Source organism: Carlito syrichta, unplaced genomic scaffold, assembly GCF_000164805.1.
Source record: "Carlito syrichta isolate Samal-C Ts95f unplaced genomic scaffold, Tarsius_syrichta-2.0.1 Scaffold312220, whole genome shotgun sequence".
NCBI classification, from domain to species: Eukaryota; Metazoa; Chordata; class Mammalia; order Primates; family Tarsiidae; genus Carlito; species Carlito syrichta.
Window position 1 is genome coordinate 110099 of NW_007256316.1, and position 12219 is coordinate 122317.

Consider the following 12219-nt stretch of genomic DNA (forward strand, 5'->3'; position numbering starts at 1 on the left):
CACAGCTACACCAATAATGTAATGTAGAGTCAAAGAATCCAGGCATGAAGGAATATGTACTGTGATTGTAATTACATAAAAGTTTTAAATAGGCAAGTTAATCTATGTTATTAAAAATCAGGATAATGGTTACCTTTGGCAAGTAAGGAGTGGGTAGCAATTGGGAAGGGGCATGGGCATGGGGTCTCTGATGGGGGGTCTTCAGTCTTTCTCTTTTCTTTCTTTTTCTTTTTTGTGATATGGAAATGGGATCTTGCTATGTTGCCCAGACTGGTTTTGAACTCCTGGGTTCAAGAGATCCTCCCGCCTCAGTCTCCCAAAGTGCTGGGAATACAGGTGTGAGCCACTGTGCCCAGCAAGTTCTATTTCTTTACTGGTGGTTGTTTCATGGGTGTGTTCACTTTGTGATAAATCATCGAGCTATATGCACAGAATTTGTGTACTCTTCTGTATGTATATTATAATTAAAAATTTAAAAAGAAAAAAGGGGAAGACTGAAGATACCATCTCAAAGAAATAAAAAAGAAAGCTCAAGATACCAAAGCTGTCTTCTCAGCTCTGCATTTGTCCTAAGGATAGCTTGGTCAGTGCTTTGTTTCTGATCTTTTCTGATGCCGTTTCCTTCTGCATAGCCCCTTTTCCAGGATTGCCACACTAAGGATGCTATTTAATGGGATCCTAAGTGCTAGGCAGTGGTGAATTCTCCTGTGGGAAGAATTTTCCTCGGTATGAAGACACAGTCTTTTATTTATGACTTTTAAATTATGCCCTTTGGTTAGTCATCTAGCCCATTCACTTAGCTCTCTTCCAGGGCTCTTGAACATTTTCCTTCTTTTACCAACTTTTATACACTGCAAAGATGCTCCCTCTTTACTCGGCCCATTTAGAAATTATTTGTAATTACTGCAAGACATATGACTTGAATAATATATTTTTTTAAAATCTTGGGGTGGGTGTGGTGGCTTATGCTTGTAACCCCAGCACTTTGGGAGGCTGAGGCAGGAGGATTGTTTGAGCCTAGGAATTTGAGATCAGCCTGGACAACATAGTGAGACCTTGTCTCTAAAAAAAAAAAAAAAAAAAATTAGCCGGGTGTGGTGGCACATACCTGTAGTCCCATCTACTTGGGAGGCTAAAGGGAGAGAATTTCTTGATTGAGGTGGCAGTGAGCACTGATCATGCCACTATACTCTAGTCTGGGTGACCGAGTAAGACCCCGACTCAATGAATGAATGAATAAGTTAATAATCTTGCCTTTACCACTCTGACTTGACTATGTGTCATTGGGCAATCAATGGTTTTTCACACCGAAAGATATGTTCCCATCATTTGTATTGCCAGTTTTATGCTGTTATCTCTGAATTAATGTTTCTGCATGGAGTTGTGTAACCACTGAGCAAGTTAGCTTAGCCTTTCTGAGCTTACTTTCCTTATCTGTAATGAAGATAATAAAAGTCCTCTCCTCTTATAGTGATTGTGAGATTTACATGAGATAATATATGCAGAGTGCCTGGAATGGAATAGTTGCTTAATAAATGGGAGCTCTTCTCAGAAACCCAGGAAAGGCAGGAAGTACTGTTGGTTTGTACCTGCAGACCTCAAGGACTAAACTAAGTGAAATGTGCCATCTAGAGGGATTCTTTTATTGAGAACAATTGGTGATCATCCCACCTGGTCCCATTAAAAAAGTTGCTGTTTCTCTAAAACCTAAGTCAACTCGAAGAAAGATCAGCTCAGTTTAGTGACAGACACAAATAAAGCCAACAAGACCATGAAATGTTTGATTTCTCACAAACCTAGGTGGTTGTATTGTTGACAGGGCCTGAGGAACAAGAAGAGTACTCCATATCTTAGAGAATCTTGTAAAATGCTTTAACAAATATATAAGAATCATATATAATTGGCACACACTTTGTTTGAATGCAAACACTGCTGTTAAAGTGGTGCTTAAAAACAGTTTGTTGGCCTTCTCTTCGTACAGGAGAAACATTTCTCTCGTTTACACTACTCACTTGCTTAGCAAACCCTTATTTATCCTATAATGCAAGCGTAATCTGCCCAACATATCCAAATGCCCACAGATTCTGAATTAGTGGAGTCTGAATTAACAGAATTTTGGGCAGTCTCTCATAGAGAACAAGCATTTGAAAATGACCCACTCCAACAGTTTCAAGAACACTCTAGGAAATTACCTCTTCCTTTCCCTTTTCCATCTCATCCTGCTGTGGTGTTTCGGTTCTGACTTTCAGAGGAGACAGAGGAAGATAGACTCAAACATATATTCTTAGGACAATGGAATAGTTATTTATTGAGAAGCCACAGTTTCCCACACTTTCATAACTGTAGGCTTTATATAAGGCAAAAGCAAGATGGATCCACTACTTTACACGGAAAGAAACAGCTCTGCAGCGAACCCCAGGGTCGTGCAGTTACAGGTCAAAATGCAATGTACATGACAGATATAAAAAACAGTGTGGAACAAAATAATTTAAATTATGGTTACAATCTACTGAAGGAAATATCCATATCTTATTATAAACACATTTTTAGTCTAAGATTGTAATTTAAATATTTGTTTTTTACATACACAGTTATTGAAACATAAAAGCAAAATGTGACATTTGAGAGGATAACCTTTGACAGGAGACAGTTGTTCTGAACTGTGCTTGATGCTAAGTCATGATAGGATCGTCCCCTTGCTGTGGCAATTAAGAGAATCAATCCATTGGTATGTAGCCATCCTTTTTTGGCTAATTATATGAATAAATGAAAGGATGGGTTAACAAAGACACAAGGGGTTCATTTTTTAGTTTTATGGGAACAGAAAGAATCCAAAGTTGGTTGCTGGGAACTTGCCTTTTGTTTTTCAAAAAACAAAGCAGATCTATGTGTTTTAATTAAATATTAATTTATGTGCTCATTTAAATAACTGGCATCCACATACGTGAAACAAAGATGTGATCCTACTTGGTATACTCGCCCTCACATCCATTTACCATCAATGCATACACAGTACATGAGTGAAGCATCGTTTATCTTTGCTGATAACAGGGATACGCCTAGCAGTTGGATTATGTATTCTCCATGAACAGTATTTAAAGAATGGTGCTCCATATTGATTGTAAACATATAGACATGGAAATCAGGAAATCAGTAGATTTGAAGGTCATTTGCTAATCTTGGTACCACATAGCTAAAATGGCAATTGTATTGGGAAACATCTCATGGGCATGGTAGTTGACAGAAAATTCCCTAATGGGGTTAACTAACAGACTAAGGACATGCACTGATTACAGGACTCTGTCCCAGTGGACCCTGGGACCGAATGGTCTAATCATCTTCTTCATCTTCCTCATCGCTGTCCTTCATGCTGATCCCCTGGAGGCCCCCACCTTCGCTCACTGATGCTGTGGCCTCCTCCACAGTGAGACGGTTCCGGATGGTCTCATAGGTCTTGCTGTTTAAGGTGGAGTCCAGGACTCCTTGCAATCGGAAATCTCTATAGGTTTTCTAGGGAAGAAAAAGATACAGCAATAAGGAGATCTCGTCTCTATGATGGGAAGGGAAAGGATGAAAAGCAGGTGTGGGTGTGAGAGCAATGACCTTCAGCTAAGTGTCACACTATATGCTTTGTCAAATAAAGAACCAGAGTGCTCAGATTTCACTTGAAAACTGAGATTAACTGAATGACAGAAAATGAGGAATTGTGACAGGATAAACTATATTAGACGAGACAAAGCAAATAACATAAGCTTGTGTTTATTCATTTCTACAAAGGGAAATGCTCCATAATTGTTCTGGTTTCTTTTTGTGGTCTGGTTTTTTCCCTAAGGTTAGTGGAGTATAATAAAATAGACAGTGGAAGGGGTTAGAACATGTAAATAATAGATCAAGTGATTATGGTATTTTGTGATTTCCGTTGCAGGATGGTCTTTAGTATTTTTGAGTCTTGTAGCTGCATAAGCTGTACTGATATTGCTGCGTCTCATTCACAAGACAGACATATGTATGTTGGTATAGGAAACCTATTACAAGCAGTCACAGTTATGAGGAAGATGGAGCGCTAATGTCTCATCAATATGTTGCAGGCATGTGATTCATTTCTTGTCTCCTTGGGAAAGAACTGTATCTATTCCGTTCACAACTTCATGGTCTCAGGGAAGAAATTTGGCTTTTTTTCAAGAACAATGGTTTGGTATTACTGCACCACAAGTTCTTTCTTTGTTCCTTCAGGCGGTTTCTCTCGGATTTCCTTAGGTATCTCAAGAAATCCCTCAGTGTTAATTGAACATGACCAGAAGCATCTGGCTGTTGTCTACTTAAAAAAAAAAATTTTTTTTAAAGGTCTCTCTCTAACTAAAACTCTTCTCATCACACTGCATATCATTTCAGCTACTGATTCTGCTATTTGTTTCTCTTACTGATATGGAAAACTTGCTAATGGGGCAAGAGAAGAAATGCTAACGTACTCCAACACCACTCTCATCATGATTTCTAATTGTACTAGTCGATCTGATGCACTTGTAGTGTCAACAAGCACGGTGTCTACCCCTCTTGAAGGTCGTATGCTATAATAACTAGTTAACTAATGAATGCATTTCAGCTTAGTTAAGTCTTATAACACAATAGGAACCTTGTTTAGATGCTAAATTATAAGGTCATTCTAAATCTGGAGTTAGGGAGCTACCTAAACTGTGTCTTTACCTTAATGGAGAAAGTTAGGAGACTGAGGAAACACTAGGCGTGGTGTACACCACATATCCAGAAGATTAACTTGAATTTTTGTGCTTTTCAATTAGTTGTTCTGTTGCTACTCAGAACAACAGAGTTGTTCCCAGAATAGGATTAGGAAAAGAAAGGTAAAAAGGCTTGAGTATTCTCTCCTTTATTCAAAGTTCACAACAGTATGTACCCCAATTAGACTTTCCATGACTAAGGGCAGGGACTACGTTTAGTCATTTTTTAATCCTCCATCTGGTAATATACAAGTAGGGGCTCACCTAATATGTATCCAATGTTGGATGAATGTATAAATGCTTGCTGAATAATGAATGGATGGATGAATAAACAGAGTGGCTGTGGTTGCAGGAAAGAAAGCCAATTTTTCCTTGGAAATTTGCCCTGGAAGACGAGACCTTTGAATAATGTTCTTGGTAAAGAGGTGGTGAATTTTGCTTGATACTTCTGAGTTGTGGCATTAGTTAAGCTGGGCCCACTTTTGTGAAGAGGTTTCTTTGACAGTGACATTTCTGCCTTCCTTCTCTGTGGCTCATGTCTGTGTGTGTCTGTGTGCGTGTGTGTGCGTGTGTGTGTGTGTGTGTGTGTGTGTGTATGTGTGTGTGGTTTCTTTTTTCTTTTTGGTAGAAGGCTAAGATTAAACCTCTTCTCTGACTTATATTTTTTCTTGATCAAATATTGCTAATTCCCAGCATAGGTCTGGAAATGTCATCAAGGGATGATAATTTTAAAATATTAAAATTATGTCTTCTTTTCACACCTACGCAGTAAGGATCAAACAGAAAATTTCCTCAAAGCATATTTATGCACAGAAAATGAAATTCAAGTGGTCAGACAACAGCTACTGAGTTTGTCCTTAAGGAACTGAGGTAAAAAATATGAAAATTTGGCTAGATCCATAGTCCAAGTGCATACATTTCTGCTTTAAGAGCTGCAATACACTGCTGTCTGTAACCTTCCCTGGGTGGACGCTTTGTGAGATCAAATGCAGATGATAATAATTCTCCTTAATTACACACAACGGAACAGTAATTGGTTTTAAGTCAGCGCTGGGGTAGAGGAGTACCTTCAGTGAAACGGTGCTAATCCAAAAGAGACTAAGAAGCAGGGTGGGGGCTGGGGGTAGGGTGGCCAGGGGTATGTGTGTGTGTGGGGGGGACTTTTGGCAAACTGTGGAGAAATAGCAATTCAGCTCCATTTATTGTTAAAATATTTTAAAGGAGACTTTGTGCTTTGAATAAGATTTTTGCATACAAATGTTTTAAAACCCTCTATGGTGAAGCATCAAATAGAAACTGAAATGATCAAAAACGTATTTACCCCCTTCTGTGATCTTATTATTTCATGTAAACCACTGAGATTTCACGCTGAAATAATTATCATTAGTCCAAGGCGCACACACAAGAACAGGAAAAAAAGCTACTTTCAGGGTATGTTATCTCACCTTTGTGATCCTTTACATTTGATTGTATACACGCATTGTAAGAGAAACTACTTCAATTAACTATGAGAACAATATTGATTTGCATTCTGATAATGATCACAGGACATATTTAGAACTAGCTGGAGGTAAATATTTCTATAAAATTAATTGTGGCAAAATTTTATTTAATTAAACCATAAATGAAATTAGTAATTGATATGATTAGCATAATGGCACCAAAAGCCAGCTTTTGAAAGTCCAATACAAAGGGTTTAATGGCTTCTGCAGTGTTTTTGTATGGCAAATACATAACATTTTTCCTATCTGGATAAAGAGATCAAGTTCCTTTTTATTAAATTTCTCTTTGCTGTCTGAGTACTAAATTAACCATGTATCACAAAGTGATTTCCTCGGTTTTTCTTGTAGGAGATCATTTTGGAAGTCATCTTGTTTTAGATAGAAACTAATACTCTTTGTGTCAAGGAAGCTCTGCAGCTTGCCAATGAAAGGTAGTTCAGTAAGCTATTTACAAAGAAGAAGAATTACTTTTTCTTTTACCTTTACCATCCTAATTAGTGTTTTCAACTGATAAATGTGAAGCTGTAAGTCCATCCGGTCTGTTAACCAGGTGCAGATCACGTTCATGGAGCTGTTGTACCATTGCTGAAAAAAGAGACAAAAGTTCTCCAGCCAACACATCATGGAGCGTTTGCAGGGTACAGAGGGAACAGAACACACGTTTGAGTACCCCACTGTGTTCCGGAGAAAACAAAACGGTTAAAAAGAATTTGAGAGCGTAGAGAGAAGGAACATTAATTCACACAAAATCACAAGGTACTGGATCAATCTAAGAGAGATCAGCTTGGACTCTGAATCTAGCATAGGACTCTTTCACTACAGAGATTTCCTATATGGTCAATTCATAGAGACCATCTTTACTCATCTGATTCTCTTTTTTATTGGCTAATTTTACTGTTGAGATTCAAGACACTGCTTATTTCCTAATGCCATTGTCTCTGGTGCCCAGAGAGATGAGGACTTCTCCACTGAATGAACTGACGTTCCTTGCCACTTACCTTTTGAAAAATCCAGACACTGTCTGTTAAGTGCAATTCTGGGAGTCAGGCTGAGCGTCTCAGGAATTTAAAGGAAGTTTACCTAAAATTTACCTGATTGGGGCATTCCTAATAAAGACAATGAATGAGGATTTCTCTTTAAGGGCCAAACTGTACTCTGGGCAGCTTATGTGCCCTTACATTGGCTGTGCAATCTGTTTTAATCTTAACACCAAAAAATTACGAAGATGAGAGAAAAAAACCATCTACAAATGAGCTCATTTCAAGCTGTTGAAATCATACTTCCCCTTAAGGGGGTTAAATTTTGCTTCTTGTCTGTGAAAAATGCTTGAAGCTGTGTCACTTTAGACTGCCACCCCTGTGGTGCAGGAAGTCTCTGGTGCAGTATAATTTTGCAGTACTGCTCATATATTCATAAATCTCACTCGGAGACATATGAACAGTGTTATGAAGTGTCAGTATGAAAAAAAATCTAATCTTTTAAACTTCACCAGGTTTCATGACGCTCTGCCGCTTATACCAAACAATTTACAAATAAAATGAAAAGGTGTGGATGGACCTATATATTTATTTATAGGGCACCTATATGAACTGTGCACAGAAAAGATGCAAAAAAGAGTGGTTAGAGAATTGAGACGATGCATACTCTCATGCTAACCAATACACACACGCACACACACGCACACACATCGCACACCAGTGGGGATTCGAAAAGCATAAATAAAAACATGTTTCTGATGGTAACTCCACCCTTTCTCACCTAAAGATCATCCAAAATCAGTTTATGCCTAACACTCACAGTTTTTCCGAAGCCTTGTTTCTGACTTAATTTCTTAAAAAAAATTAATTTAGGTTTTTACTTGCAAGGTAGAACTGCCAAGTTTCACCTTGCAAGAAACGACACAGTCTCAGCCATGGCGTACAGAAGCCCTCTTTGCAATCTTTCATTTTGAGGCTCCTTCCTTATCAGAGCCAATTGTGGCTCTCCTTGGAGCCCAGCCTCAGCAGAGACCACACTACCCCAATCGAGGCAGCACTGCAGCCTCACAGCCAACTTCTGCTCTTTTAAAGATCATAGAGGCGAAACTGTCAGTTTTAGGAACCTTCTGTCCCTCCCCAGGGAGCAGGAGGACTTGGGAGTGGGGGAATTTTTTTTCTTGAGCTTTGCAGTTCACTCCATGAAGGCAGGGTGTTTGCTGGGGTCAAGCTGCTTCAGGCATGGACAGGTTTTCCCCTCTAGGGGTGAGAACATTTTACTGAAACTTTTTTTTTTCTGGTAGTGGTTGTTGGGGGTGTTTTTGGCACCTCCTGCCTTGGGATTCTGGAGCTTTTGCTGTCACTGCATCTGGGTTTGTTAAGATGTGGTCTGAGGACGGGAATATCGCTGGGTCACTGATGTGTCTGCAGTCCTACCTTACTCTTGGCAATTGGGGGCTCTCTTGTGCTTACCCCAGGCCACAAATTCCACACTCACTGGCTGTATCTGACATGCAATCTGGGGGCTCAAAAAAATCTATTTTGAGAGCCATTAGTGAACCTCCCCTTTCCCCACCCTCCTGGGGTTGGAAGATGACCTTCAAGCAACCCTAGTGAAACTCCTGGCCGAACCTACAAGCCCAGAGCCTCATGATGAGTACATCTCAGGGACACAAAAGAGGAGTGTGGCACTCTGGCTTCTAGGCAGAGGTGGCATTTTGCTTTGGCTGTGACAACAGGCAAACCGGCGCTGGCTTATATCACTGCCAGCAAGCCTTGTGCAACATGCCTTTTTCTCTTTGCTGAGAGACGTGCCACCTTTCAAGAAAAAAATTAACACAACCCTCCCCTCCATTTTATGTAAGCAGTTCCCACTCTGGTAAATGGCTTTTGGATAGTAAAAAAAATAAAAATAAAAATAAAAAGGTAGGATACTATCAACACTCTTGCTCGGCTGCTGAAAGGGTAGGGAGGTAGAAACTGCATACAGCAATGGATCAGTGCATCACACACAGACTTCCAACCCAGGAGAACAAGAAAGTCCTGGAACATCCATGCTTTCCTTCCTGGATCTCACATCTAGCAAAAGAAGTGTAAAAAATGTATGATGCCCCATTGGCTACACATTTAAAGAGGCAAAAGGGAGTAAGTCACTCCTTTCCAAACCTTATGCTCAGTAGATGAAATTGGAGGCACTTTTGGATGCAGCACAGTGCTAACTTGGTTTTCCAGAAAGGCGCTTCAAGGCATTTGGATGTCGGAAAAAGCAGGAGGTACTGCCTTCTAGAACTTTAAAATGTTAGACGTGCAAGGGATCTTCCATAGAATCCTTTGTAGAGGAGGAAACAAAGACCCAGAGAGGTGAAGTGACTTGCCCAAGGTCACACAAGTAGTGAGTCCTGAAAGGGCAGTTCTCCAGGATGGCTATCGGTTGAATCAGCTGACTGTCTCCTGTTCTTCCCACCTAGGTGTGCTGGTCATGACAGCTGATCTTGTACATCTCTTCCCAGCTCCACGTACAGGGATATCACACTGTTAGCTAAAGAAATAGATCTTAGTGGGGTTTTTTTCACACCACGGAAATTAGCAAATGCCACAAACCAGGGCTTTCCCCCTCAGAGAAAGTCAGTCATTAAACATGTATCAGCACATTTCTGGGTACTGGGTTGTTCCTGTTCTTTCTCATGGGGCGCACAGTGCTTATTAATCAGGTTTGCTTGATTTGAGATCGATGCTCATGCAGCAGATTTGTTATGATTCTTCAAAAGAGGAAATTAATAAAACATTTAAAGTTCTCTCCATTTTGTTTTGTCTGTGGTTCAAATATGCCTTTTTCAGAGCTATCTTAACACCTGGGCACTAAATTTTTGGTAAAATGTATTCTGAATCCATAGAAATAAGAATTGTGAGCTGACAATATGTACTAAGTATTTAAGTGCAATCACAATTTCTTTGCTTTTTCCCCTTATTTCAGGTATATTGATTTGTAAGTCCCTAACTTTAATCCTAAAAAGGCACTAAAGAAATAAAATCCCCAATAGCCTGGGCTCCTTTAAAATATGATATTTTGAACTTGAAACCCAAAAAAAAGCTATGGCACACAGGACATCAGGGCCCTTGGAAAGCTGGGAACTTCTCCAGGAGCTGAACCAGATCTGAAGTCTCTCTTTAAAAGAAGCTGGAAGGCTGATCTAGAATTTTGTCATTTAATTCTTCTTTCTTTTTTTCTACAATGTAGTGGTTAAGAGCATAGACCCTAACATACATCTGAGTTTATGATCTTGGGGAAGTAATTTATGTTCTCAGAGACTCAGTTTCCTGATGGAAATGGAGATTAAGCAGCTTTTCATAGGCTTTTTTTCTGATGAGTAAATGAAATCATGCTAGTAAAGCACTCACCACAGTCCTTGGCACTTAATAAGGCCTCAATAAATGTTAGCCATCACCACCACCATCATCACCTTTACTACCACCTCTACCACTGCAATCATCATCATCATTATCATCATCATTTCTCCCTTGTTTTTTCTCTATTTCTCTCAACCTAAGAGATTCTAAAAAACAAGAGAGAAAGCAGAGCAAGTTACCAGGGAAAGCCATGGGGTGATGAAGAAAATGATTCCCATTCTCATATCTCTGGAATTATATGCATAAGTCTTACAGGACATAGGAGTAGCTCTTAGCAATGCAATCTTGCTATAAAGTTGTTTTGTGACAGGTCATCACCTAAACCTACATAACCACCTTGGGTTCATGAAGCCCATTTTAAACTATATTGCCCTAGATTTCAGTTGTGAATTAAAAAGATTCAGACACAGAATGAGTGATTTCTCAGACCATGAGGGGATAAGGGATTGACACTATTAACAGCCCCACTTTGTAGATAAGAAAAAAGGACACTGAGAAGTTACATAAGTAGCTTACGGGCACACAACTAGCAAGCGGTTTGAAACCAGGTTTCAAGTTGGTTATTGCCCACTAAATCTGCATGGGTTGTTTGCATGCAACTCAATATGTTCAGCCTAGGTTGACTACTTATTAGCTTAATACCGCAAGTAAAATACTTAACACTCTGACCTTCGGTCTCATCTTGGAGTTAATACCAGTAATTACTTCACAGGACTACCATGAGCATTAAAAGAAATAAATGATGTAGAGTTCCTAGTAGAGTGAGTGTCACATAGTAAGCACTCAATAAAAGTTACCCACTGATGTTATTACTCTCAGAAATATAACATATATTTTCAATATGTGATAAAAATGTTTTTGATCCCATTCTAGTAAAAACTTACATCATTAATATGCAGATACACTCAGGTCATCCATTCTGCCCATCAAACATACTGACTTTATGTAGGAAATTCTTAAACATAAAATGTCCCTTCTGTAACACTTGGGTTTACTAAGGCCAAGATTAGAGTGAGGCAGTAAGGCAGAGTCATGCAAGTGCAGGATTGAATCTTTCTCTTTAATTAACATTTTGATCTTTTAGTCATCATGGATTTCTTTGCACTATTTGATTTTGTAAAATGTTGTATTAAAATATTACTTATCTTGATTACTATATTTTTTGGCTTCCCCTTATATTTTTTGACCAAGAAGTGACTCCTTGACCTCTCCCTAGTTCCCACCCTTGGGTTCACTGTTCCTTTGGAAACTTTATCCCCTGGAAGAGATGCAGAATTGAGAGATAAGATGAATAATTAACACCTCACTGGACAGTATAGGATTCACAGAAAATGGGCTTGCATTTAGCTTTGGATAATCCCTCATCGGTTATACAGTGTTGCTACAATGATTATGTCTTCTGCCATAATAACCACCACCATTTATATGAGTCTTAATTCCCGACCCCAACATCTTGATGTTAACTTGATATCCTAAAGAGACACTATTGCTCATAGCATGTTTGCTCTCAGAACAAGTCATATATCACAGAAGATGGCCATGGAAACAAGGAACAGAGGCTGAGAGGAGATAGAGCCATTAGCTGTATTTCCATATTCA

At 39.2% G+C, this 12219-nt stretch overlaps 1 protein-coding gene across 2 annotated transcripts in view; it reads right to left on the bottom strand.

Moving 5' to 3' along the window:
• Positions 1–2279: 2279 nt before the first annotated feature.
• Positions 2280–12219, bottom strand: part of CADPS (calcium dependent secretion activator) — a 265905-nt gene continuing 255965 nt past the window's right edge. For both annotated transcript variants that reach the window (XM_008069830.1, XM_021718484.1), the window contains 2 exons: positions 6719–6823; positions 2280–3510 (listed from right to left, as the gene is read on the bottom strand). In XM_008069830.1, coding sequence (XP_008068021.1) covers positions 3331–3510; positions 6719–6823 — 285 coding nt within the window. In that variant the 3' untranslated portion in view covers positions 2280–3330. The remainder of the gene's footprint in view (positions 3511–6718; positions 6824–12219) is intronic.